Consider the following 26,149-nt stretch of genomic DNA (forward strand, 5'->3'; position numbering starts at 1 on the left):
AAAATGTGGTTAATCAGTAAAATCATTTTATTAGAAATAAATGAAAAGAAGAAAACCTTCCCCTTTAAACCAGCATAAAAGTCAGTAATGAAGACACGCTGACAGTGAATTGTCCATGAGTTTTTATTAAACCTTAAGTACAAATTGAAAAAGTAAAAAACAAAATAAAACAAAGTAAAACAAAATAAAACTGGCAATATAACCAACATGAAATCTTTCCTCGTGAGAGGAAGAGCTGAGACGCAGTGCTAATAAATTAACTCGCCTGACCGTGAGCAAATCTCTCATTGTAGAAAAAGGAACCAAAAACAGCAAAAAATTCGGAGTAAAATACATTGTAAGGCCATAAAAACTTGACAAATGCCATTTTTTGTTGAAAACACCAGACTTGGTTTTCATTAAATACTCCTAAAACAGTCTTCTGTTAAGGACAACAACCAACAAACTGAATTATAGTTTTTTTTTTTTTTTCTTGACAGTTACCACTGGCAAGCTCAGTGCAACATGAGTAGCTACTACAATGTTGAATTTTCAGTAATGAAAATGTAAAAACCTTTTTTTTTTTTGTGAAAGTATTTTCCCTTTTCTTTAAAAAAGTAAACCTAAAAAACAAAACTAGGGGGAAATCGCGACTCCTTATCTTAGTCCTCAGTGATGTAAGCAGCACTTAAAATTTATACACATTACCAGAGCAACCCTGTATGCATCAAACTCCCACAGCTGAAGAAACTGAAATGTAAGGCTTTTCTTCATCTGACATCATCCATCTATCTATCCTTTCCTTCTGTCACTCCAACAAAGGCTCAAGTATTAAAGACATTTACAGGATTATGTACAAAAGGTGATTTTCTTAAGTTTCTTTAAATCAATGATACTTCCGCAAAAATGAAAAGACAACAAAAATAAACAACAATAATAACAATAATAAAAAATAAAAAAACCTTGGACTTGCATTTCACATTTTACACCCTCTGAATAGTGGCTCTAACTTGAGATAGCACATCAGAACGAAAGATCAAATAAAATGCAAAAACACAAAATATAATAATTACAATAATATTATATAATAATTAATGTTAACTGGTACAGATGAAAGTCTGGAAGAATGGAATGTTGACACGATTGCACATCTAGAAGCGGAAAAAGCCTCTGGGCTCTTCCGTCCTGTGGGATAAGAAGGCTAGCGGACAGCACTTCTTTCTTATTACCTTTTTGTATTGATATACAATAAAAGGAGAAAAAAAAAAAAAAAAAAAACAGCACCAAAAATAAAGAAAGATCTCCCCGCTAAACATCAGGCACAGTTATCGCTCGTAAGCGTCAGCGTGGGAGGAACCCCTCTCACTACCGGGACGGGACCCACTCGTTCATTCCCTAACACCCACTTCCTCAAGTACAGCCCGACCCGCTGCCATGGAAACCACCGTTCCCCGAATCCACAGAGGAAAGTGTGAAATGAAAAGCAGATGAAATTAAATAAAAAAAAACACAGTACTTCCTCTTAAAAAACACATTAAAACAAGACAAATTTCAAGTGTTTACCATCTTTAGAGCTGCGTCTTCCGCAGAGGAGCTGCATGGGGAGTAAATGAATTGAAATCAAAACAAAACAAATGTCATAAAACAAAACAAAACACACAACAAAAACAAACAAAACCTCAAAACAAAACAAAAACAAACACAAAACAAAAAAAACAAACAAAACAAAAAGCAAACAAAAAACAAAACAAAACAAAACAAAAAACATTCTTGGGCAGCTCCATCAAGCACCAACATTCAAAGGAAAGGGGCCAGGAAAATTGAGAAGAGAAGCACCCATTTGTCCCAAGGTTCACAGTTCAGGAGAAGCATGTGTGCAGTCAATGGGGCCGAAGGTGAGGGGGGGGAAGAGGGTCCAGGCAGAAAAGATGACATCATACTCACACCTGTCAGTGAAATGCACACCTGGGACCATGTCTCTTAATGCTATCAAACATCTGGTGAATAAAAACTAGTGCGCTAGTGCAAAAAAAGGCAGCCTGCTTTCAACACAGGAAACTCTGCCCTGCTATGAGGGTGATAAAAGACAGAAACGAAATGAAGAGAGGGAAAATGGATTGTTTGACGTAGGCAACCGGGTGGCGTTTCTCACGAGACGGCAGCGGCGGCACTTTTGGACAGGTGGGTCAGGGACAGCTCCACAGTGGCTCTCTTGCGGGGGCCGCGCTTGCCTGGCGGTTTGGTGGGGCTGGAGCCGTTACAGCCGTCCGCCGCGCTTCTCACCACGGCTTTACCACACACCTGATTCACCAAACTGTTGATCTGCTCCTGAGGGACCACACAGGACACAAACGCAAGGAGAGACCATGGTGAAAAACATATTGTTGATGTACTGTTTCTTTAAATGTGGCCAGTATAAGATTCTAGCGTGAATGGATCAAGATCCCGAACTGACACACATAACAAGATGGCGCAGCACGCTGTCATACGGGTGTAAACATGGAGGACACTAAAATCAGTGCTTACGTGTTCATTTAGAAGTTTTTCAATTTTTTGTTTATAGTTTGCGATCGCTCTTACAAATAAAAGACTTTAGAAGTTGTGAAGAGTTATGACAACACTGAAAATAAACTTGATCAGCAAACCGTTTAGTTACTGTGCAAACTGTAAACATTTGCACTTACTCTTTTGCACATGTGCCAAAACGCATGCATTTTGCTTAAATTAATAGGAAATTCAAATCTGGTGTGAGCAAGAAACTTATAGTTCAGAGATCTAAATGTATTATTTTGAGGAGAAAACAAATCAAATTTCAAAATTGAGCCACAGTGATTAAATAAAAACTGTAACAGAACACTGAATCCACAGAAGCTCATTTGCATTCAGATTTGTGGTAATGTTTCCCCAAGCGCTTGTTGCTAGCATTTGCCAGAGCACAACATTTTATGAACTTTACAGTTAGAAGGGTTGTTGAACCCTTGAGGGTCCTCTAAGCAAAAGCATCCCAACAGCGCCCCCTGCAGGTGTGCTTCTGGTCATGCGTCTTACCTCATCGTAGCGGTACATCATCTTGAGGCCGCGGCAGCTTTTGTTTCTCTCCACATAGTGCAGCGCACACTCCAGACAGAAAACAACATTTTCATTCTCCTGCACCACCTGCAGAATTAACAAGAACAATTAGCTCCATTAAGATCATAACTCATTTTAAACGCTCAGTAACTCATGTGTTAGTGAAGACTGAAAGTGTATTATCAGCACTGGAAGTAAATTACAGATATGACTGAACTATAGAACTGTCTGACAACACAGTAACAATGAAAAATTCTACAAACAATATATAAAGCACATTGACAAATATACTACTATGACAGTTAAAATAGCGTTTTACAGTCTACTAAGTAGACTACTAAACTGATAATATTATAGAGCACTACAGTATATATTTAAATGGCTAATATAGCATATGAATTGTGGACCAGGAATTTTGCTCATTCATGACCCAATAAGCATACTATTGTTTCTAAATAGCATATGAGAAATTAATTATTGCATCCCAAATCCCAGGTCAAGTGTGCCAAGATGATACAGTATACTATGATAGAAATTTATTTGGGCTTATATGGACTAATTTGGGAGTTTGTTACGGTTTCAACTTTTAGAACACAAACAAAAATGAACATTTAGGACAGAGCCTTAGTTTGTTGGTATAGAGTATAAACTACACTGAGCTCTACAGTCCAATGTAATCTTAACTGAATCTCACCATAGATAAGTAGCAGAGGTGCTGGCATGTTTGGCAGCGTCTCTCGGATGACTCCAGCGCCAGCCACTTGCGTGGTTTCTTCCTGGTGTCAGCAGGCGATTGGTTGTTGTCGTGAGTGCAGTAGCGTGCGGAGGAAAGCAGCCCTGCTTCATACAGCTCCTGCCTTTGCTTCATCTCTATGTTCCTGTAGGACAGCAGCACACTCTCTTCACAACTGCTTTGCCATTGGTTATAATGTTTAAAGAGGCCATATTATGCCCTTTTACAAAGACTTGATTTTGTTTTTGGAGTCTACTAGAATTAGCCTGGGCTTCCCCATGCTGCCTTGCGCGCAGCGCGATTTTATTCACGCTGCTAGGCAGCCTGGACACCATGGACCACATTTTCCCCTCAAAAAGGGAACCAATCACAGAACGGGGAGGGAGCAGCAAGACGATGACGACGTCTATGCGACACACCGAAGCAGTTTGTTTATATCTATGGATCCAACATGGCAGCAGACGCGAAGTTACCTTTCGATGCAGCTTTAGATAGTGTTCTAAGTAGTTTAGAACGCAAGTTTATTTCGTCGTCTTCCTCGTCGAATTTCTGTCGCTCTACATACGTCATCTGGTATAATTGAAACGATTAGCTATGAGCTACGTACAGGCGGAATTTGATAGACATTCGTAGCGCCCAATAAACGGCTCTGGGCATTCGTAAACCACGCCTCAAATACGAGAAAATGAACATGTGGTTCCCAGACCACGTCTCAATGAGACGAGGTCTGACGTTAGCCAGGCTATACTAGAATAGGTTTTCATGCTTGAATGATGAATGATATATATGAATGATATATATGCTGTCAATCAATAAAAATAAAAAAATTCAGTTTTTTATATATATGTTGTAGTGTAATAATTTTACAGTTAATCCCCAAGTTAATGTAGAGACAACATAAAGACAGTATATTTTAAATACCTGTTTAATGGCATCTTTTTATGAATGAAGGCTAGTATCACTGATACTAATACAGCTACTGATGTCTCATGAAAATGCTTCAAAAATATAACAACTTTTAATTTAAGTGAACTTCATGTGATCTTCACATAAACCCATAATAAATGTCATATTTACCTGTGCCCTTCCTACCGGTCTAAAAGGTAGGACATAAGACATTAAATAAAGTTATCAAACAGTCTGCACTGCATGAATTATTCAATAAATGAAATATAATCCCTATTAAAGCTACAAAAGTTATTTAGTCAATAGCAGCGAGTAATTTTTTAATATCAGATAATAATTTACTGACATAATTAGTGGCTGCTGTCACTTTAAGACCTGCCGCTGCTGACAGAGATGCAGATCCCACGTGGAACTCTTTACGTTCATTTAAGACTTTATTTAACTCATTTAAGACTGCTCTTATGGGGATGGTCGACAAAACGGACGTGACACACGCGTCTTAGACAGGACATTCACAGGCAGCGCGTTCTCTTTTGTCTTGTGGCGCTTGAATGGTTTAAAACATTTGCATGAATAAGAGCGTGATCATATCATGTAATGCTATCCAAAGGATGACAGAAAATACAGATGCTGCATTAATTGCGTTACATTATTGCAGCACCTCTCTTCCCAGTCTGTCTGTAACGTTCTGTTTAGTTTCGGTCTCTATGAATCCCCTCCTTCTGAACAGTGCAATGTGCTCTTATTGGTCGGCTGGACCAGTTTGGTCTTACCCTTACCATAACCGCAAGTTTCAACAAACTACTTATGCAACTCAACCAGACCTCGTCCCTTTTTTTATGCATGTCTTGGGCGGGAATTATTTAAATGAGGAATATTGTGATGTGTACGTTCCCGGGAAGAAAACTCAAGACTACAATTGAGCATTTCAGGGAGTTCAGAAACAGTGCTTACTGATAACAGATAACTCTCCCATTGGAGTGACTTGTAATTTTGCAGACCTTTTTCATGCTCAAACAGCAACATTCCACGCTAGATAAAAAATATATTTATATAATATATGTAGGTCATTTCAGAAAAATCCACATCAGGATGGGTTTGCAGTGCTCACCTGAGATCTTTGAGAAGAGAAGAGATTGTACCAAGCACAAGTCTGTTTTCACGTTTGGCCTCGGCTGTGGCGATCTGGTAGAGGAGCTTCTCCATAGAGAAGGGTTTTGCTATGTGCCTGCATTTCAGGTCCTGCGAGAGAAGTGCAAACATGTAGAGCGTCTTCTAAACATCTCGTATACATCTAAATGTTGTCCTGCAGGTGAATGTGGAAAATGTGAAAATGTCTCACCTTAGCAGCCTCGTAGCCCAGGTTCATCCACTGTGGTGTGGCAAAGTGCACAGTTTCAGACACACTGTAGCCACAGCACACCCTGGACACGAACGCACCGGGGAAGATCACCACGAACTGCCCGCTCTGCTGGACCGTACGGTGGACCTTTATCCCCTCACGACAAAGCACCTCCGGAGAAATCTGGAGAAATACACACTCCTAAGTTCTTCGTACATTACATTCAATAAGCAATGTCAGCAGACTCACAAAAAGGTAATGTTATTTTTATTCACAATATCTTACCATAACATTCTTCTCCAGCATTTCCAGTCCCGGCGTGCCGTTGGCCTGTAGCAGTGTATGCACCACTTTATCAAGCTTTGTCTTTTCCTCAGCAGGAATCGAATACCTGTAATGGGACAGGCAAAACTTCCTGTCAGTGTCATTGTTTGGATGACATAAGGCGACAGCCTTAAACCAGCTTTGTTGCCATGAAAACAGGCCTTGGTTTTATCATGTTGAGTCATGCATGTAAAAAAACAAAACAAAATCAAAAACACAGCTGACACCAGTCTGAATGGAATGCACACTGTAATAAATAGTGTGTTTAACGGAGTACAGCACCCTCTAGAGGTGGAAGATTATAATACAGCAGAGTAAGGAAAGACCTAACACTTTTACACTGATATGACTGTTATCAGTGTTAACAAACTAAAATGATTTTTGATAATTGACAAAGCTGAAAGATATCAATAACTGAAATAAGTTGAATTACTAAAACTGAAATAAAAAATTGTATCTGCAAAACAATTAAAACAAAAGCTCTATAGAAAAATAGAAAATAGAATTTTGTAATAGAAAAATTTAATGAAAATGAAAGCTGAAAATATACAAACAGAAGTGAACACAAAATGAATAAACTATAAACTAAATAAATTATGAATAAATACTATAATAGTATATACATATTAAATCAACACTGCATTTAATGCATCTAAATATTTAAAATTAAGTGCCAAAAGAATTAACAAAATTCACTGAAGACAACTGTATACAACAGAACAATGCAAATTGTATAGTGTTCTGTTATATTCTGAAATATTATCTATATCTAATATTAATAATTAAAATGTTATATTGCTGACAGTGTATACATTGTTCATGTTACTGTATTTTTACATAATCAAATGTTTATAAATATATATACACTGAAGAAGGCACACGCCGAAACGCGTTTGTGCAACGAATAAAAAACGTCTATGCATAGTGCGGCCTCTGTCCTATTCTTATGTATTATATTTTTAGGCCAGCACTCTAAAAAGTGTATTATCAAAATTGAGTGAAGCCTGCTCCTATCCTCATTAATATAAATATATATAAAAATATTAATATTTATATATAAATATTAATTATATATACACATGTGATATATATACACACACATATGTGATAACATAATTTGATAACAATTATAATAGTGTAAATTATTAATTTAATAATGTAAATAACGATTTAATTGTGAAGTATTCTGTTATTTTATTAGTACTTTATTTTTAATCAAAGACTTCACTTATTTTTATTTAGACACTCATTTGCTGTTTGTTAATCTGATGTTGATATGAACATCATCTAACTGCCCAATGCCGTTTTATAGGGGCAAATGTTCAGTTCCAATTATTTTAATGTCAATGTAGCCACAGTATCTTTAAAAAAAAAGAAAGAAAAAAAACAAACAAAAAAAACACCTTACCAAATGCAATCAGCACCAGTGTGTAAATAATCAATGTATGGAAGGCGGTTTTGGTCTTGTGACCAGCATGAGGTAGAAAAGACCATGCCGATGTTCAGCCAGGGAATAGTCACCCCTGAACAAGAGAAAGAGAGACAGAGAGGGGGGTGATGACTTATTCAACAAAGGAACTTCATATGATGTGGAGAGAAGTGTACTTCCTTCTACAGACAACAATAGTGAACTCACCAGGCACAGCACCAAGATGACGCAGAATGGATCCAGAGTTATTGGGAAGGACAGTGAGGTTCCATCCATGCCTACAGTGAAAGAGAGAAAGGAGTGTGTGAGAGAGAGAGAGAGGAAAAGAAAGAAAGAGAGATTATGGTAGCCTCATTTTTATAAACAGTAATACATCTTCCCATCATGCCTGTAATTCATCTCAAATGAATGCAACGCTTACTTGGAGAAGGGTTCAGACTTGCCCACAGGGAAGCCGCTTCCATGTGTGTTTGTGTCCACTTTCCCATAATGCACTGCTATATGGCAGTCCCTCTGCTCCACTATCCGCCAGTAATCTTGCTATATAAAGAAGCAGGACAGATGGAGATGAAGAGAAATGGCAGGATGAAGGTAACAAGGAAATATGACAGAAAACAAGGATACAGCTGTCATGGGACATGCTTATAAAATATCCAACATGGAAAGTGCATGCTATTTAAAGACAATTAGTAATAGAACAGCTATTATTATTATATCTTATATATATTATTTTTTTTTAGCATGGATATTTTTCACCAATGGGGATCAGAATCAACATTTTACACAGGTAATAAACCTGTACACATTTATCTGGTGAATGGTTAAAATACAGGAAGTATGTGTGTACCTCAACTTCAGCAGCCCCAGGCTCTTTGTTGAAGCACATCATCATAGTATTTCTTGCTATTCTGTAAAAGGTGGTCAAAGATACCGATCTCCCCTGTAAAAAAGATAAATAAATAACAGTACAGAGTAAGAAAAATTGCAAAATAATCTGACAAGCTGTCTGTCAAATTGGCAGCTCTCAAAAACAAGTTTACGATTCAATTGCATATATGTCAAATGTTCTTTATATGTATATATAAACCTGTTCTTTATATGTTGGACATATAGCTAAACACACATTATGTGGTTTACTTTAAAGGCAGTACTTCATTTCCTTCCTATACATAGATGTCAAGTTGAGAGTTGCAGTTTATCCATTCATTGTTCTACAAGTTGTCTATTTCCTCTTCTTAAGCACTACACACACACACACACAACTGAGAGAGAGAAGAAAAAAAAGAAAATGAAAAAAAAAAACTCACGCTTCAACCGCATGACAGCACAGATAACTATAGACAAAGACAATTGCCAGGTACCGCACTGGAGATGAACAAAGTGCTATGTGTGTGTGAAGCTGAGCTGTGACCTATATTCAGGCCCCATTCTGTAAAGAGGCCCATTCTCACAGTACCGCCCAGCAGAGAGTGTTACCTCAGACAACAACACACAGACAGACAGACGGGGTGCTATAAGACAGAGTCAGCGGGGTATTTTATAGGGCTAGAGAGGCAGACGGAGTCACCTTACATCGACTATGGCTAAGAACTCAGCCTCACGTTCACCAGGAGCTGAGGGCCTGGGAACAAGCCCTCTCACAAAACAGACACTCTCACCGATACCCACCCACTCACAGTTATAGTTCTCTCTTTCGTTTACCACCAGTCCTCACGCAAACACAAGAACCACACAAGTTCTGCACCATATTTGAACGAGCTGCCTCACTTTCTACATTAGCAAGCTACCTTTCTAGAGCAGCATGCAAACCAAAATGAAACCTCATGAGTGACTGAATTTAAACACTCTTCATAGGCAGCAACTGAGAATCACCTGTGAAATTAAGTCTTTTTTTTTTTTGTGGTTGACATGAAGAGTGCTTTTCGCATGGTCGATCTTAATGAAGTCAGATGCTAGCATGTTGCTAAGCTAACTTGATACTCTAATAAATGCAACATGCATAGCATGCACAAATGCTGGGTGAAATTGTGTTTTAAATTAGATGGAACGATTTTCTATTGACATGTTTTAGTACTGAGTAAAAGTCTTTGCAGATAATTGTAAAAAAAAAAAAAAAAAAAAAAGCATGCATACACTGCTGGGACTAATTTTGGCCAGAATGAGATCTCTTTAAGCACCATAGTTTTGCTTCAATTCGGGAACACGTCTAAAAAATAACAGACAGCTCACTAAAGTTTGTAAAAGATCTACAGTGTTTTGTACCTGTAAATCTGTCTGAGGAACAAAACAGATGCTCATACTGGTAGCTTAGCAAGTCAAAATAGAATACACAGCTCTGAAGTAAAGCTTAGATCTGTGATGCAGAGCACAGCACAGAGACACATCCATCACACACTGTAGAGCCCACATCGGCAGCATTAAAACCCAAAACACATCACATATTAAGCCTTCCTCCTCTATTCCCCAGCCGTGTGGCACTGTGTTCAGTGTACAGACAAACATAGTCATCAGGCTTGATATTCTGGCACGTTCTCTGGCAGCTCAGTGGCGAGCCCTCTCTGCTCTCTCTAAACACTTCATTACCTGAGGAAATGGCACATCTGCTAGTCTGACTGACTGAATAAAGGTGAATAAAACAAGTTTGACACATAATACTGCCATTTCAGAAAGGAACCAATAACGTTAGCTTGCAGATGAGCTATTATCAGTGCCTCGATTACCTTGTATATACATTTGTGCTGGTCACTGAGAACACTTTCCTCTTCTGCCTCCTCTTTTGCCTCATCACTGTCCACTTTTCCCCCTTTCTTTTCCTGAGCAAACAGTCTGCGGCGGCCGGCATGCCGCTGGGTGTCTGGCTCTTTGTTGTGATTGTGGAAGCCGTTGCGGTGGTTAAGGCCGGTGAGTCCATTCTTGGGTTCAAAACGGGGAAGAACCAGAGACCGCTGGCCGCTATCCGAGTGGCCCTCCAGGGGTCCTCGCTTGCGTTCCAGAGCCTCCTTTTCTCCCAGCACCTCCTGCTGCAGTTGATAGTGCTCATCGGGAGAGAGCAGGTCATAAGAGAGCAGGTACTGGAGGTAGGCCTCCTGGAGCTTGGCCAGACGATCCTGTGCTGATTTGGGAATGCGAAGAAGGTCGGCTAGCCGGCTCCATTTTTTCAGGTCCATCACCTGCTGCATTCCACCCATGTCGCAGACAAGCTCAGAAAAACGAGCCAGGTCTACTTCACAGCCACCTGAAGGGGCGACAGAGAGTGGGAAGATATTATTGTTAAATGTTGAAAGCAAAAACTATGTTAGAAGTGTATATTAACAGTTAATGTATCGTTTCCAAGCATAACTCAACTAAACCACTGCAACTGACACACTGAACCATTTGCTGCCGAATGAGTATTGACAGCTCCAGAATTAAAAATGTATTTAATTTCACAGCTCATTAATTCTCTAAATATGTTGAAGGAAAAATGGTGTGATATCTTTTTGTCTTTTGAAACATAATGACAGGAGAAAGTGAGCTAAGAAACCGACAGAGAGTGAGCACCAAAAAAGGTCAGTGACCACGTTTAAAACTCTCATAGGAATTATTGCAGCATACCGGCGGCATTCTAGCAAGCTCACTAAACATTTATTTCATCCGTAAATTCTGACTGGATCCTCAAACAGAATTCTGAAGCGAAGCAATGGCTCAAAGTGGTTTTTAAAACCTTGTCATGGTGCTGGACAAGTTCTGGAGAAATGGGCAATTGTCAAGTTACCCTGATTAAATTGTTCAGGTATGTTTGATTAGGGATGGAACTAAAATCTGCGGCCATCCAGGGCCAGATTTGTGGAACTCTGGCTTATACCAAACAAAGTAGGTGTATTCAAAAGGTTTTAAAGGGACTCACCTATAAGAGGCGGCTCGTCCATTGAGATGCCCTGAGATTTGAGGTGCTTCTTAATGCAGGCCAGTTTCTGAACATTGGGGCCCCAGCGCCGACCCAGCTTGTGGATGCGCTGAACCTGTGTCACAAAACGCATCTCGTCGTTGAGTTTGCACTCTGGCCTCCAGTCAGGAGGTGGCAGCACTCTGCACAGTCCACATGACTCGGCCCGTTCCCGTACCGAGTCAAGATAAACCAAAGGGTCCTGGAACTCCCTGGAGCTGGGCTTGAAAATGGGCACCTCCTCCCCCAGGGTCGCCCACCCTGCCTTGCTCCTTTCACGCTCCCTGTCCGGCCGTGTTGGAGGTGTGTGTGTGGGCTCTGCTGGTTTGAAGGACTTGCTGGCTGAGGTAGTGGATGTGGTCCGATTGAGGGCGGGGTTAGTTTGGGCCCTCTGCTGTGCTTGTCTGATGAACATCAGTTTGCCAGCAGAGGCACGCTTGGGCCGCTGACGTGCTGGCTCAGGGGTAGCGGGGTTCTGGGGCATGCCTGGGGAGGCAGGAGCAGCAGGGGGAGATTGAGGAGGGGCATGACCCGTTTTCTGAGTAGGGGAGGCAGCCATTTCAGTGATACTATGTGCAATAGTGACAGTGTTGGGGAGCTTGAACTGATTCAGGGCCTTCTTGCTTCGAGTTTCCAGTGGGCTAGTCTGCAGTTTAGCTTTCTTAACCTCATTAACAGGCAGCTTAGTTTTAGCCTCATCACTCTCAGTTCCAGCTCCAAGGATCGTAAGAGCATCACTTCTGCGTTTAGAGTTCCGCAGTCCCTGCCGCAGTTGTCGGCCATCTTGCTCCTCTTCCCTGGCACTGTGGCGTCCATTAAGCCTGCCGTTAAGCCGGCCACCGTTAGTCATCTTATGCACCCCATTCGATAATAGCACCTGTTTGCGGGTTTTTGCATTGATACTTTGGGCTTTTCCTGAGTGAGAGAGCTGAGGCCGGCCATGGCCGTTGCTGGTTGGATGATGAGAATGATGTTGGTGGTTGTTGCTGTAAGCACGGAGGCCAGCAGAAACAGCGTGCTTGCTGTGGTTGAGTTTGGCTTTCTTTACCAGTTCTCGTTTTGCTTTGGTGTAGGTGACGTGGCCCTTGGTCACGGTGGCTGTGTACTTCACAGTTTTGGACGGCAGACGGAAGTCTTTCTGCTTTTTGGCACCGGCTGTGTGCGTTCCGGCTGATGATGCCCGTGTGACTCCATTTACTTTTGAGACCTTAAGTGAACAGAAGAAGAAAATTGTTATCATCATGTTATATGAAGTGGATCAATGCAACTTTAAGGAACTGAGATTCTCAAACCTGACTGCAAATAATAAACTCCTAACGTCTATTTGCATACTAAGACGGTCACAGTGCATGTCTCTGCATACACAATAATACAGACCACAACAGAGCTCCAAAAAACCCAAAACAGAGAAAACAGCAGGGGGGAAAAGAGGGAGGGGAAATGTACTAGATGGAGGGAGAAGAAAGAGAGGAATGTTTTTATTCAATGCCAACAGCTGCAAAAAAATCCTTAGAAGTAAAGTTTATCATAAAATCTCATTCAAACACCAATTCATAGTTGGCTTTATACAGCAGAGTACACTAAAGTTCTTCAAATTTGGCTTTAATGCCCAAATAAAAGGATCTGTGCTTTCAGCTGATCTGAGGCCCCCAATAAACTTCACAGCAGAGCAGATGCAGCTTGGGTTACGCCCGGCCTCTCATTGTTTAACAGCCACCATGGGAATTAGACTATGCCAGGCTACAAACATAGTCAGCCTCGACTTCTCTCTTCACATTGTTTTCTTTGGCTCTATTTTTCTGGCAAGGCAGAAAGGGTTTGATTTCCTATGTGTGTGTTCTCACAGAAGCAAGAAAAGAAGATGCAGCCGGAGGGTTTTAGTAGGCTTAAAAACTCCAGGTGAAATAAACACGATGTGCTTCCTGACATTAGAGGAATCTCATTGGACAAGAAGGATGAGTCCTGACATTTGGCTTAAAGTTCTCGACAAGCCTTTAATCAAAACAATGCAATAGCATAGCACATGAATGTTGCAGTCAGGTATCCAAAGTTTTCTTTGCACAATGTTTGTGATACATACTTTATACATGGCAAACAATGTCAAAAGCCCCATGCAGGGCTCAAAGCTATGGAAGCTTGTTTCCGCCACTGACTTTATTTCTCAGAATTGCGTGATATAAAGTAGCAATTGCGTGTTTTAAAATCGGAAATTGCGACATATAAACATGCAATTTCTGAGAAAAAAAGTCAGAATTGTGAGTTTATATCTCACAATTCTGACTTTATAACACGCAATTGCGACTTTACAACACGCAATTCTGAGATAAAGCAGAGAATGTCTAATAAGGCGAGAAGTTTCACTCTCAGTACACTTCCGGCTTCTGAAATGGTTGCAGTTCCACTTTGATTCCATATGAGGGCGCTCACAGGACGAGTGCAGAATGAATGGAGGTCTATGGCAGTATACCCATCAAAATCCACTTTTCTCAGGATATAATTTTTTGTCTAGTAATTTGAATATTGTATTCGAAAGGAGATGCAAAGAAATTACACATTGCTGGGTGTTAGATTTTTTAGAGTCACTTCTTTGCTTTAAAAAGTCTTTTAAAGTGTCAATGACGTCATACACATCGTACTACCAGAGATACTGCTTTACGGCAATCCTTCAGTCACTTTGGTGCTTTCGCGCTCTGCACTTTCTTTTCTCTCCAGGCATCGACAACACAGCTGACACAGGTAAATACACGTGCTAGACGAGTTTTTGTTTTGTTTGTTTCTGGTCCCGCTTCGGATGCCGCGATGCCATCAAGCGGTGTCTCTGATCGTAATCAGTCCTTCACTGACCAATCAGCGTTCATTAGCAGAATGCTAGCGTGTTATGGGCAACAACAACTCAACCTGTAAGAAATCGAAAGGACATAAGTACTCGTTCATTCAACTTTCGACCTAAAACCCATGTTGAACTTGCAAAACCTACTATCGAATCTGAGATTTCTCAACGGCAATCGGGTGAAAGAGACAAATTTAGCCATCTAGCCCCATAGACCCCCATTCATTCTGCACTCATGGGCGATCGCCCCCAGTGGAACTCTGGTGGAACTACAACCAAAATTCGGTTTAATAGGACTTAATAGGGAGTGGGCAGGCTCTCCGTAGACGGGCTCTGGATAAAGTGTCATTTAATTATTTTAAATTCTGTGGTGGAAACAAGCTTCCATACAAATCCAACCTATCAACTGAAGAAAAGGTTAGAAGCTAAGAAAATGTGATGACAAAAGTTATCTTTGTTAGATGGCTTGATATACATTTTGTTATCTCTTCTTTCAATTAAATTCAAAGAATGTACTGCAGATGTTTCACTTCCTAATAAAGTTACTGACATTTAATAACATTTTCATATGCATTTATATGCCATTTGGCGAGGACTAATTTTGTACTTGCGTCTATCTGGATTGCGGGCAATGCCTTACTGGTCAGTTATTTACCAAACAAAAGAAAAAAAAAAAGTTGCTGTCGTCACAATTTGAATTTCCACACCTGGTCTGAAGGGGTTCATTTAATTTCAGGGTTTAGATTTTTTCTTTGAGGTCTGCTGTGATAAATTCACGCTCTGTGAAAAGGTCTTTAGATGTAGTGCCACACCCTTTTACAACCCCCCCATCCCTCTCACTTTATTTCTCTCTTTAAAATCTCTGAACGCTCATAATGAGAGGCAGTGTTTTGGGAACAGTGTCCAGACTGCGGTGATCTCTGGGCCAGAGGTTCGCTGTCGGACAGATGAGGAGATTGCGGAGTGTCTTTGAAATAAGACATCGGCTGTATTGTATTCCTATCAGGTGCAGCCGAACAACAAAGAGAGGCTATTAAAAGATAAGGGGGACTGAAATGTGACCTCCTTCATCAATCGCTTCCCCTTGTCGACGGTGAAAGAAAAAAAAGCAGCAGGAGGGAGAGGGGGAGAATATAAAAGAAAGCGACAGACTCCAGCCCCAGAGGCAGGCATGATGGATGCTCTCTGCAGGTAGAGTAAGCAAATGTAGCATGTTGTCAGCTGCGGCCATGTCTATGTAGCCCCCGTCATCACACCCGCCCCCTTTCGAAATAACACGTCAGTGGTCTACGGCACGCCCCATCCCGTCTGCAGGGCTCTGAGAGTGCAGAATGTGATTGTACTGATAATCCCACTCAGCATAATGTCCGAGTGTGCTGGATGCTGAGTAGAGCTTGTGCGCAGCAGAAATTCCACGCCTGGCTCGGTGTAATGAGCGCCATGACCACTAGAGAGCTCACTGAGCCCAGAACACAACCAGAGAGTGCAAACGAGCCCTTGCCAGCTATTATTTAGACTGCCTGAAAAGGTGGAAGAGAGAGAATGAGAGAGAAACCGCGTAGGCGAGAGAACACAGGTCACTGGACTGTCCCCAGTGGAGGAAACAGGGAAGAAAGCAAGGAAAGAGAATGGAAGGAAGGACGGAATAGTTAAAGGCCGGCTGGCCAGAGACGTGCAATTAAACCTGCTTAACAGCCAGATAAAAAAAACAAGAGAACACACACAGACAGAGGCCAGGCCAGCTCTCTGAAGTGGATCTTGTTTGCATGTGAGCGTGAGGGAGGACAGATGACATCATGTGTTGCTATAGGCCAGCTGCAGCAAAGCAAAATAATTAACTGAGAACATCTGCAGCCCGCAACACCCCTCCACACACACACAGAGTACATGTCTATCTATCTGTTAAGATAAGGAAGGCGCTCTCTCTCTCTCTCTCTCAATTCCATTTTCAATTTAGTGCAAATTAGTTCAAATAAATTAAAATAACACATATGGAGTAAACATAATACAATATAATTAAGTTGTATGTCAGATATTTTCATTCAGAAAAATTAAGAAAACTTTTAGTAATGATTATTAGTATATAATATTAATTTGGCACAGACATCAGCAAACATGTTTTTTATTTATCAAAAAAAAAAAAATACTATAAATCAGTTATTTTTGTTTTATCAATTTGTTTTATTTGGTCTATAGGTTTATTTACTTTTTTACGTTTATTTTTTTTTTTATGTGTATTTACATGCACTCAAAATTTCATTTCAACACACGTTCTCTTTGGAGACAAAGTACCCACAGCCAAGTACCACAAAGTACAAGAAAACATCAAAGACAAAAACAAAATATCAAAAAGACTCATTAATAGCTGCCATGGACACAATGAAACAAATGAATATAGCCGTAACTCTGGGATAACAATTAACACACATACAAAGGCAAATCAATTCAATAATAACGCTGCTGAACCTGATCCTGCACCTGCTGTGCACAGCATGAGAACTCTCTTATTCCCTGATCAAGAAAGTCTGTGCAATGGCTAACACTCATAATAAATAACATGAATAAAAATGTATAATTATAAAAACCCATATTCCACTACTTATTTTACTACATAAAGTAAATACTTAATTTAAAATAGTGTATCATGTGAGACTGTCTTTTAGCAAACACACAAAAAAGTGTTGGCCAATTGCTAAAATGGACAGTAGCTCAGCACAAACATAGAAACCAGCATGATAAACATTCAGCTCATGTGCAAAGGGTCATGCACAGGCTATAGCTCTTCAACACCCTTGAGAAAATTGGCTTTTAAAGAGAGACAGAGGTCAACAGCTGTCTAAAAGATTCTCACAGTATTGCAGACTATGCCGCATCTATCAGTGTTGCTTATTGTTTTAAGTACAGCAGGTGAGTGGTAGTGTGTTTATGTTCATTTCACTATAATAACAGGATTTATCTGACTAAATGGTTTAACATTGGGTCAGTCATTGCGGTTAAACTGCGACGTACAGGTGCCACTGCTGAATGCGGATTCATAACACTGATTTAGGCCACATCCACACGAAGCCAAAGCTTTCCCCATCCGATCTTTTTTCCTCTCGTTTAAAAAAAAAATTACGTAAACACAGCGTCCTCTCAAGAAATATCTGCGTACACACGAAACCACTGAAACCGACTCAAAACTATGTAGTCTACATGCCAGACCAGTATGTGGCGCTGTAATTCTGCCCCAGAGATACACTAAAAATGGAGAAGAAGACTTGGAGCATTAGCATGAACCTGGTTCGCTGTATACAATAATAATAGGCTCAAGTAGCTGCTTCTTTTTTTCTTTTTTTTACCAAGAACTTTATTGAACAATATAAACAACCATAAATAGCCTGGTACAAAATATGAAATGTCTCAATCAGACAACAGACAGGCATCATAGCATAAAGAAAATATAAATAAAGAAGTAAAAGAAAAGGCCTAAAACAGTTCCAAAGCTAGTCCTGCACTTCTCAGTTAGTACAAGTCATTTTGCCAAAAAGAAAGAAAGAAAGAAACTGAGAGGCTGATGATGTGATCTGTCTTTCCCTGCTCTCTGAGGTTCATTGTTCACTTTTGTGGCCCTCAAACCCGACAGGCTTGTTAATGCCGGAGATGGTGGTGGTCTGATTGTTTGAGGGCCACATCAGGGTCGATGTTCCCAACTGACTAGCAGATTGTCAGCGTGCAAAGCCACTTACACGGCCAATCATTGTACAATCCCTTGCTCTTACTGACACTGGGATGGACAGAAGGGTGGTATACCTGCTTGCGGAGTTCCTCTGAGGTTCTTCTGTAGTTGTGGCCGTTGGTGTTGTGGCTCTTGGCGGTGGCCGCCGTGTGCTTGTGTGAGATGTCACCAGACGCATCACACCTCTCGCTGCAATCTCTTACCACAGCCAACTCTCTGCTTCTTGTTCTGGGAGTGAGCTCTTTGTCCTTGTGTACCTTATGGCCATTTAGCACTAGGGAACAGAAATAACAGGGTTATTAAAATACACAAAAATATGTTGCATGTAGTTACTATTGTAATAACTATAAATGATGCATAATTACATGCAACTAACACTAAACCAAACTCTAATCCTAACCCTAACAGTACGTACATGTTGTTAATTAACATTACTCAGTACTTCCGTGTATAATTACACTGTAACAAGGACACCTTAAAATAAAGCGTAACCAACTATTCTTTAATATAGATAATACATTAAAATATTCATTGCTTTCTCAGTCGCATTTTACATTCAATTCATGCATCTTATTTAGCAGGCAGTAAATGTTTCAAATCACACACTAAAAATATTATGTATACTATTTACAGTGTTTTTTTTTTTTAAAGTGTGAAAGCAGTGTTTTTTTTTGTATAATCTCGTGCACAACTCTTTGAGCAATGCAAGAGAGTTGGTTTATGAATTTTATCGAATGCAGTGTCAGAACAATTTTGAGGTATGCCATACTTCATACTTATTTATGTTCTGCATGTACTTTACATTTTCATACTTAGAAAGTATGTGAACTGGCATAGCCTTTAGGTAAAGTTGCTAAATGTATATAATGAGATCTATCATAAGTTCTTGTTCATTTGGTAAAACTCAAACAAAATAACAGATGAAATGCACTCAACCTGACCTTCCATTTATAGCGTAAGGGATGAACCAGATAGATATAAAAAAAAATTTTTTTAAAAAAAACCGGTAACACTTTATTTTGATGGTCCCTTTTGAACGTGCTGTTGACTATAAGTAACTTTGCAACTATATGTCAACTAACTTTCATTGGAGTATTAGTAGACTGTCTGCTTAATATCTGCAAACACTTTATTGTGATGGTCCTCCAACAGACACTCTACTGACTATAAGTAATTTTGCAACTACATGTCAACTTAATCTAACCCTAACCCTACCAGTCTACTAATACTTAACTAACACATGAGAGTTAGTAGACATGTAGGTGCAGCGTTACTTATAGTCAACAGAACGTGTTAAAAGGACCATCAAAATAAAGTGAAACCAAAAAAAACATTTGGTACTTTGATAAGGTCATAAAGTAGCAGGAATCATTTATCATGGGTGGAATAATTCCCTATTAAATTTTTTTTAAAATATATAGTATACACTATACTCTATTCAAGTATTCTATTCTGAACATAGCTACTTTATAAAACACCAAAAGATGCACAGTCTTAGCTGTGACAGAAACAAAACCATTACAGAGAAAGAGTCCTTACAGACATGTGAGTGACAGTGTCCAAAAAAAAAAAAAAAACCCTATCAGGAGAGATACATTCCACCGCAAGAAATCTATCATATAGTAATAGTACAAAAAACAAACATCTATCATATAGTAATAGTAAACCAAACAACCAAACAAAGCAAACCAAAGGTAAAGCAAAATCAAAACCAAACACAGACACAACACAAAACCGAAACCTCCCTCCTTCTCATCTGCAAGTTTGTTTTTAATATGCATTTGTAGATGTTTTCTATAGATAAGGCTGTGAATAACTATTTTTGACATTTTTGGACAGGGTAGTCTGTCTGTTATCAGGCCCTCTGGACTGCTCTAATTAACACACATTCAAACTGCTCTCTGTATTTACGACTGCTCACTTTAATTTTACAGTGTTTAAATATCAAGAGGCAGCAGAGCGTGTCAGCGAAGGGGAAACGGACGGGCTTTCGCGCTGTAAGGCTTGCACTTGGAACTGCTACCGACAGCTGAACTCAATAAAAGGTGTTTAATTTAGAAATGTAAACACGCCTCTGGGTTACTGAGGTTCAGCGAATGAAAGCCGAGCACTGTGGTTTCTCTCGCTCTGAGAGAGAGAGAGAGAGAGAGAGAGAGAGAGAGAGAGAGAGAGAGAGAGAGAGAGAGAGAGAGAGAGAGAGAGAGAGAGAGAGAGAGAGAGAGAGAGAGAGAGAGAAGAGCTCTGCCTGTGCTTCATATTAAAGTGTCACATCTGACATGGGACAGGTCAGACAACGGGATGTCTCCAGTCACCGGATAAGCCAAGGACAGACAGAGAGAGAGAGACAGAGAGAGAGAGACAGAGACAGAGACAGAGAGAGAGACAGAGACAGAGACAGAGACAGAGACAGAGACAGAGACAGAGACAGAGACAGAGAGATGGGAAATTCCTTTCCTGAACATGGGACAGTGTGCATTTCACGCATCCATCCACCTCAGGCGGTCAGAGTGCTCTACATGCACAAAACTTTAGGACTGTAAAGAACAAGGCAAATTCCTGAATTTGGGCCAATCTGGAGCAATCAAGATCAATTTGAGAGGAATAAAACTGAGCTAAATTGTGCATGAACAAGAACAGACACAATAAGAATAGACACTTGCACACTGTCACTGAATCTGTACAGCATATAAAAAGTAACATATACTGTATGTTTTAAATGTTTCAAATTATTATTTCATGTTTTTAAACTTGAACAATTTAATTGAACAAAACATTACAATACATAATCGTATTTGCATTCACTCAAAACATTAAAAGTGCATATCCAGTAAAATAATGCATTAAATCTAATAGTGAAATCAAGCATTATGAAAAATAACGTACTCGATGTGTTAGTTTGATAGCATCATTTAAATTACTCAATTTCGTCCCATGTGCTTAACACATAAATATAAACGTCTTTAGATCGCTGACAAAGCCGCGTCTTTCTCGGTTTAGATGTGAAAAGGTTGAATAGACAGGTGAAGGTTGTGAATGAATGATTTGTAAAGATCACTTGGCTAACGCTGCTCAGATTGGCCACATATCAGAAATGTTCTTTCCTTTTAAAACGCTTACATATAACCGGGTGTCCCATTGTTCCATCCCAGTTCACTTTACAATGGAATTCACAGTAATACCGTTGAACAGATATTGATTTATTTGTTTGGAGTCTGATTTAGGGTTTTCATGAGCTAATATTGTTTTTTCCCCCTCTCAGGAGAACATTGTTTTGTGGACAAATTGCAGAAATAAGACAAAAATGAAACCTGCTGCAAATAACACACAGTTTGCATTAAATTCTGCGATCGTGAAATCCTGGAGGGACTGTTAGGGACAGAAAAATAAACAAATAAAATTGTGTGTGCTACACTGCTATAGAACTACAATACTTAGAGACAAATGCTCACACAACGTATGTGTGTATTTGTGTTTATATATAGATGGCAGCTTGATCCTCTGATGGCTGTTAAAGACACTTCAACACACTAAATTAAACGAGCCTCTTGGCTTTCAATTATCTACTGACAGACTATTTTTGTTTAACATGATGTTTCATTAACACACGCTCCCCCAATACCTTACCGCCCTTCTTTAAACTCACACAGCATCTATTGAGAGTCTCAAAGTGCTCAAACTGACTTATAGGACTGTCTTTCCTTCATTTGTTGGGGGGGTGTGAGTGTGTGTTAGCGTAAAGCTCGTTGCCCGCCGTTACTCGGCACAGCTGTGGGCTGAATGCATAAACACCCTGTTACCGCCTTTCCTACTAAAGTGATAATTGGAGTGGAAAGATGGAAGCGTCATGTCCCACTCCAATATAAGATTCCCGTTCCCACACAAGAAGCAGCAATTCTCTTCTCTCTCTCTCTCTCTCTCTAACACGTACAGCACAGTTAAAAAATATGGGGTCAGTACGAAAAAAAAAAACGCATTTATTTAATCAAAAATACAGTAATAACAGCAACTTTCTGAAATAGTTATTTAAAACTAATAAATGTTTTCTATTTTGACATATTTTACATGTAATTTATTCCTGTGTTGGCAAAGCTGAATTTTCAGCATCATTACTCCAGTCTTCAGTGTCACATGATCCTTAAGAAATCATTCTAATACGCTGCTTTGCTGCTCAAACACATTTCTTATTATCATCAATGTTGAAAACAGCTGCTTAATATTTTTATATTTCAGTATTCTTTGATGAATAGAGTTCAAAAGAACAGCACTTATTTGAAATCGCAAATACTAATTTGTAACATTATAAATGTACTTACTATCACGTCTGATTAATGCATCTGCTGAATAAAAGTATTTTCTTGAAAAAGTAATAACTTATCAATATTTGTTAAGAGATCTCCTATTAATCAGACTATTAAATGCAATTTATGATAATATTGCATACTTTTTCATGCTAATTAATCATGCAATTGCAAACTATAATCATAAAAACAATCACACAGTAAGTTACAGACAAACGCTCTCTATTTTGCTGTGATTGTTTTTCATCCTCTGTTCTTACCGAATCCGTTGATCTTGCCAGGAGGTTTGCCCTTCTTAGGTGTAGACTGGCATGACGTGGATGCCACACTGGGTGCTTTCTCTTCCTCAATTTCATCTTCATCATCCAGTTCCTCCTCATCCTGAGAGCTGCCGAAGTAGGCCACGTTACTGGGTAATGCCGGTGAGCCTGAGAGGCGGGAAAGAGACAGAGAGAGAAAGCTTTAAAAGGAAGCCACAGGCCCAGCACATTTACTGAGAAGTGGCCGAAGAAAATGGGATAAACCGACACAACTCTGTAATCTCAGTTTCTATTGCAGCTGTAATCCTCTGAAAATCAGCTGCTGCTCTGGATGAGATTAGTCGAGACTGTTGCAGCCGTAGGAACACTCCTCAGAAGCCTGAGTACATTACACTCCTCTGTTTCTCTCTGTGCTGAGAGGAGATTTGCAGCCACAAAGTGACTGTGTCTGACTGACGTTTCTCCTTTCAAGAGAAACTACGCTTTAAATAGCACCAGCTGATAACCAGCAGCACACTGAAAGATTGCAGCCCCATGTGAAGAGAAGAGACCCATAATACACCACTGCTCCTGGATCAGACAAAGCTTGAAAGATAAAAAGTAAGGCACAGTATACAAACTACACACGGTATGCAAAAACCAAGGAATGACATGAAACCTTCGGAGCAAAACAAAAAACAAAAAGAAATGACATGAAACCTTTGGAACAAAACAAAACAAAACAAAACAAAACAAAACAAAACAAAACAAAACAAAACAAAACAAAACAAAACAAAACAAAACAAAACAAAACAAAACAAAACAAAAAACAAAACAAAAAAACGAAATGACATGAAACCTTCGGAGCAAAACAAAAAACAACAAAAAGGAATGACATGAAACATTTGGAACAAAACAAAACAAAACAAAAAACAAAAAAGGAATGACATGAAACCTTTGGAACGGAACAAAACAAACAAAAGAAAAAAAAAACAAAACAAAACAAAAGGGAATGACATGAAACCTTCGGAACAAAACAAAACAAAACAAAACAAAACAAAACAAAACAAAACAAAACAAAACAAAACAAAACAAAACAAAACAAAACAAACCAAAAAGGAATGACATGAAACCTTCATCAGACAAAGCTTGAAAGATAAAAAGTTAGGCACGGTATACAAAACCACGGAATGACATGAAACCTTCAGAACAAAAACAAAAAAAACAAACAAAGGAATGACATGAAACCTTTGGAATAAAACAAAAAACAAAACGGAAATGACGTGAAACAAAAACAGATGTAGACAGTCATAATTCCAATGCATTTAATTGATTTGATTTATTTGATAAAGTTATCATTAACATCTTAACCATGGTAAACTCACTAGTAAGTTGTTTTTTTACTCAGAAATAATGGATAATTACGGAAGCAGCAAGTAACACTGGACTAAACAAAATTTTAGTTAATTTTAGAAAGACTGAAATAATATTTTCTTGTAAAACATACTAATAATCCTTATTTATTTACAGCTTCGAAATAGTGTGGATTTTATTTACAGTGTGGACACACACCACATTACACAGAATGTCCAGCAATAGCCAAATATGCATTGGCAACATCAATATTTCTCATACAAACAGTGCAAGTGATGCATGTCAAATGCCTGTTGCCCATTAGCTGCCAAATATGCCCTCTCCAGCCCCATCAGCGCAGAAACCTGCACTACTGCACGTCTGCGATTCGTCCGCACTACACCGGGCAACAATTATCATTATCTAGTGCTGTTCTCCGCCAGCCTCATGAATGAAACATGAGTGTGTCAGCCACGGCCCTGCAAATGTGCTCTCATTAGCTCTCTATTAACGTGAAGCTGCAGCCGGCGTGGCTGCGGTGATGATGTCACTGCATACATGTAGCATTTGACATGCCACATTAATAGTTATGGTCCGTGTGACAACATTTATAATAGCAATTGAGACATGTTGACTGATCGGGGAACAAATAAAATGACTGAATGAAGTCGAAATCTTAACGAGATGCTATTAAATTGACTTCTGTAAAAGGGCCGAGAGACCGAATTCTACGTCGCTAGTTTTCACTTCAAAGTGGTAAAACGGTTTCTTGTTATTGTTGAACTAAAAACAAAACTATTAAAAATTGTTTTCATAAATTGCAATAAAGCTGAAATAAAATAAAACAAATATTACACAAAAACTTCAACTTAACATAAAAAAAAGTTAAGTTTTAGCTGAAGTACTAAAATTACTAAACTTAAACCGTAAACTGAAATAAAAATAAAAATGTGTTTTTGGGTTATTAGCATGTTAATGCCAGTGTTAAGACTGGTGGAATATTGATAAATTGATAACATTTTGAGGTAAAATATTACATATCTATCCATTCAAGGTGTCCCCCACCTGTGGCCCGAGATGGTGGGATACACTCCAGAATTCCGGTGACCCTACAGAGGATAAAGCGGTTTGGAGAATGGATGGATATTATAATACTTTGAAATATTAGCTTTAACCACCTCATATTTACAAATCACATTCTCCACTTCAAGGATTATCAGTCATATAATATGCATGATGACCTTCGTGACATGAATTACAGAAAGAAACTTTATGCTAATGTACAAAACAGGACCACAGCTTGCTTTGAAACAAAACACCTATGATGGTTACTCCATATGGAACAAGCCAAATTCCTAAAATCACAAGCAGAGATTGACCAAAGGTGCCAACAAACAAACAAACAAACCGGACCACTTAATGTCAGCTCAACTAATTAAGAAAATGGCTGCCATTATCATTATCTTGCGCTCCCATGCTGTGGGAGGAAAAGGTCAAAACGCCAATAGCTCACAGACTTGAGGGTCAGCCTGGGTCATGAATGGGGGAGGGAAACCGCTGGCATTGGAAGGCAGACATTTTTTCATAGTTTTAGATGCTCTGCAAAAATGATGTTATTGTCATGTAATCTGTTTCAGACACCCCCCCCAGAATGAGTCTCAGGCTCATGAGGTTTAGCGCGTGCCCCAGGGAATGCTGGGTAGGGAGTAGCCCAACTATAGCTCCCGGTCACTGGCGTCAGGGGTGCACAAACCAGATTTTTGATCGCAATCACACGCCGTCTGTCACGGATTCTCCCCTCAGCTTCTTTCTCTGGAGCCAAATCTAAATCTGTCATCTCCCAGAGAGAAAGAAAATAAAAAACAGACTAAAAAACAGACCTTCCCCAATCCCCAATTATGTGCTCTCATATTCACAGGCTGACACAAATCATAATTAAAGATGAAGGCATCCATTACAATTGTCAGATTTAATTCAAGCACAGACATAATTACAAGCGAAGTG

At 39.4% G+C, this 26,149-nt stretch overlaps 1 protein-coding gene across 1 annotated transcript in view; it reads right to left on the reverse strand.

Annotated features, from left to right (window-relative positions):
• Positions 1–109: 109 nt before the first annotated feature.
• jarid2b (jumonji and AT-rich interaction domain containing 2b) overlaps positions 110–26,149 on the reverse strand; it is a 105,829-nt gene continuing 79,789 nt past the window's right edge. Inside the window, exons 5-18 of the mRNA XM_084423326.1 lie at positions 22,814–22,981; positions 18,330–18,529; positions 11,669–12,914; positions 10,503–11,017; positions 8,630–8,722; positions 8,204–8,322; positions 7,990–8,060; positions 7,762–7,876; positions 6,315–6,420; positions 6,030–6,212; positions 5,799–5,929; positions 3,743–3,926; positions 3,028–3,135; positions 110–2,307 (exon numbers count right to left, since the gene is read on the reverse strand). Coding sequence (XP_084279452.1) covers positions 2,128–2,307; positions 3,028–3,135; positions 3,743–3,926; positions 5,799–5,929; positions 6,030–6,212; positions 6,315–6,420; positions 7,762–7,876; positions 7,990–8,060; positions 8,204–8,322; positions 8,630–8,722; positions 10,503–11,017; positions 11,669–12,914; positions 18,330–18,529; positions 22,814–22,981 — 3,419 coding nt within the window. The 3' untranslated portion in view covers positions 110–2,127. The remainder of the gene's footprint in view (positions 2,308–3,027; positions 3,136–3,742; positions 3,927–5,798; positions 5,930–6,029; positions 6,213–6,314; positions 6,421–7,761; positions 7,877–7,989; positions 8,061–8,203; positions 8,323–8,629; positions 8,723–10,502; positions 11,018–11,668; positions 12,915–18,329; positions 18,530–22,813; positions 22,982–26,149) is intronic.

Source organism: Rutilus rutilus, assembly GCF_951802725.1.
Source record: "Rutilus rutilus genome assembly, chromosome: 11".
Lineage (NCBI taxonomy): Eukaryota > Metazoa > Chordata > Actinopteri > Cypriniformes > Leuciscidae > Rutilus > Rutilus rutilus.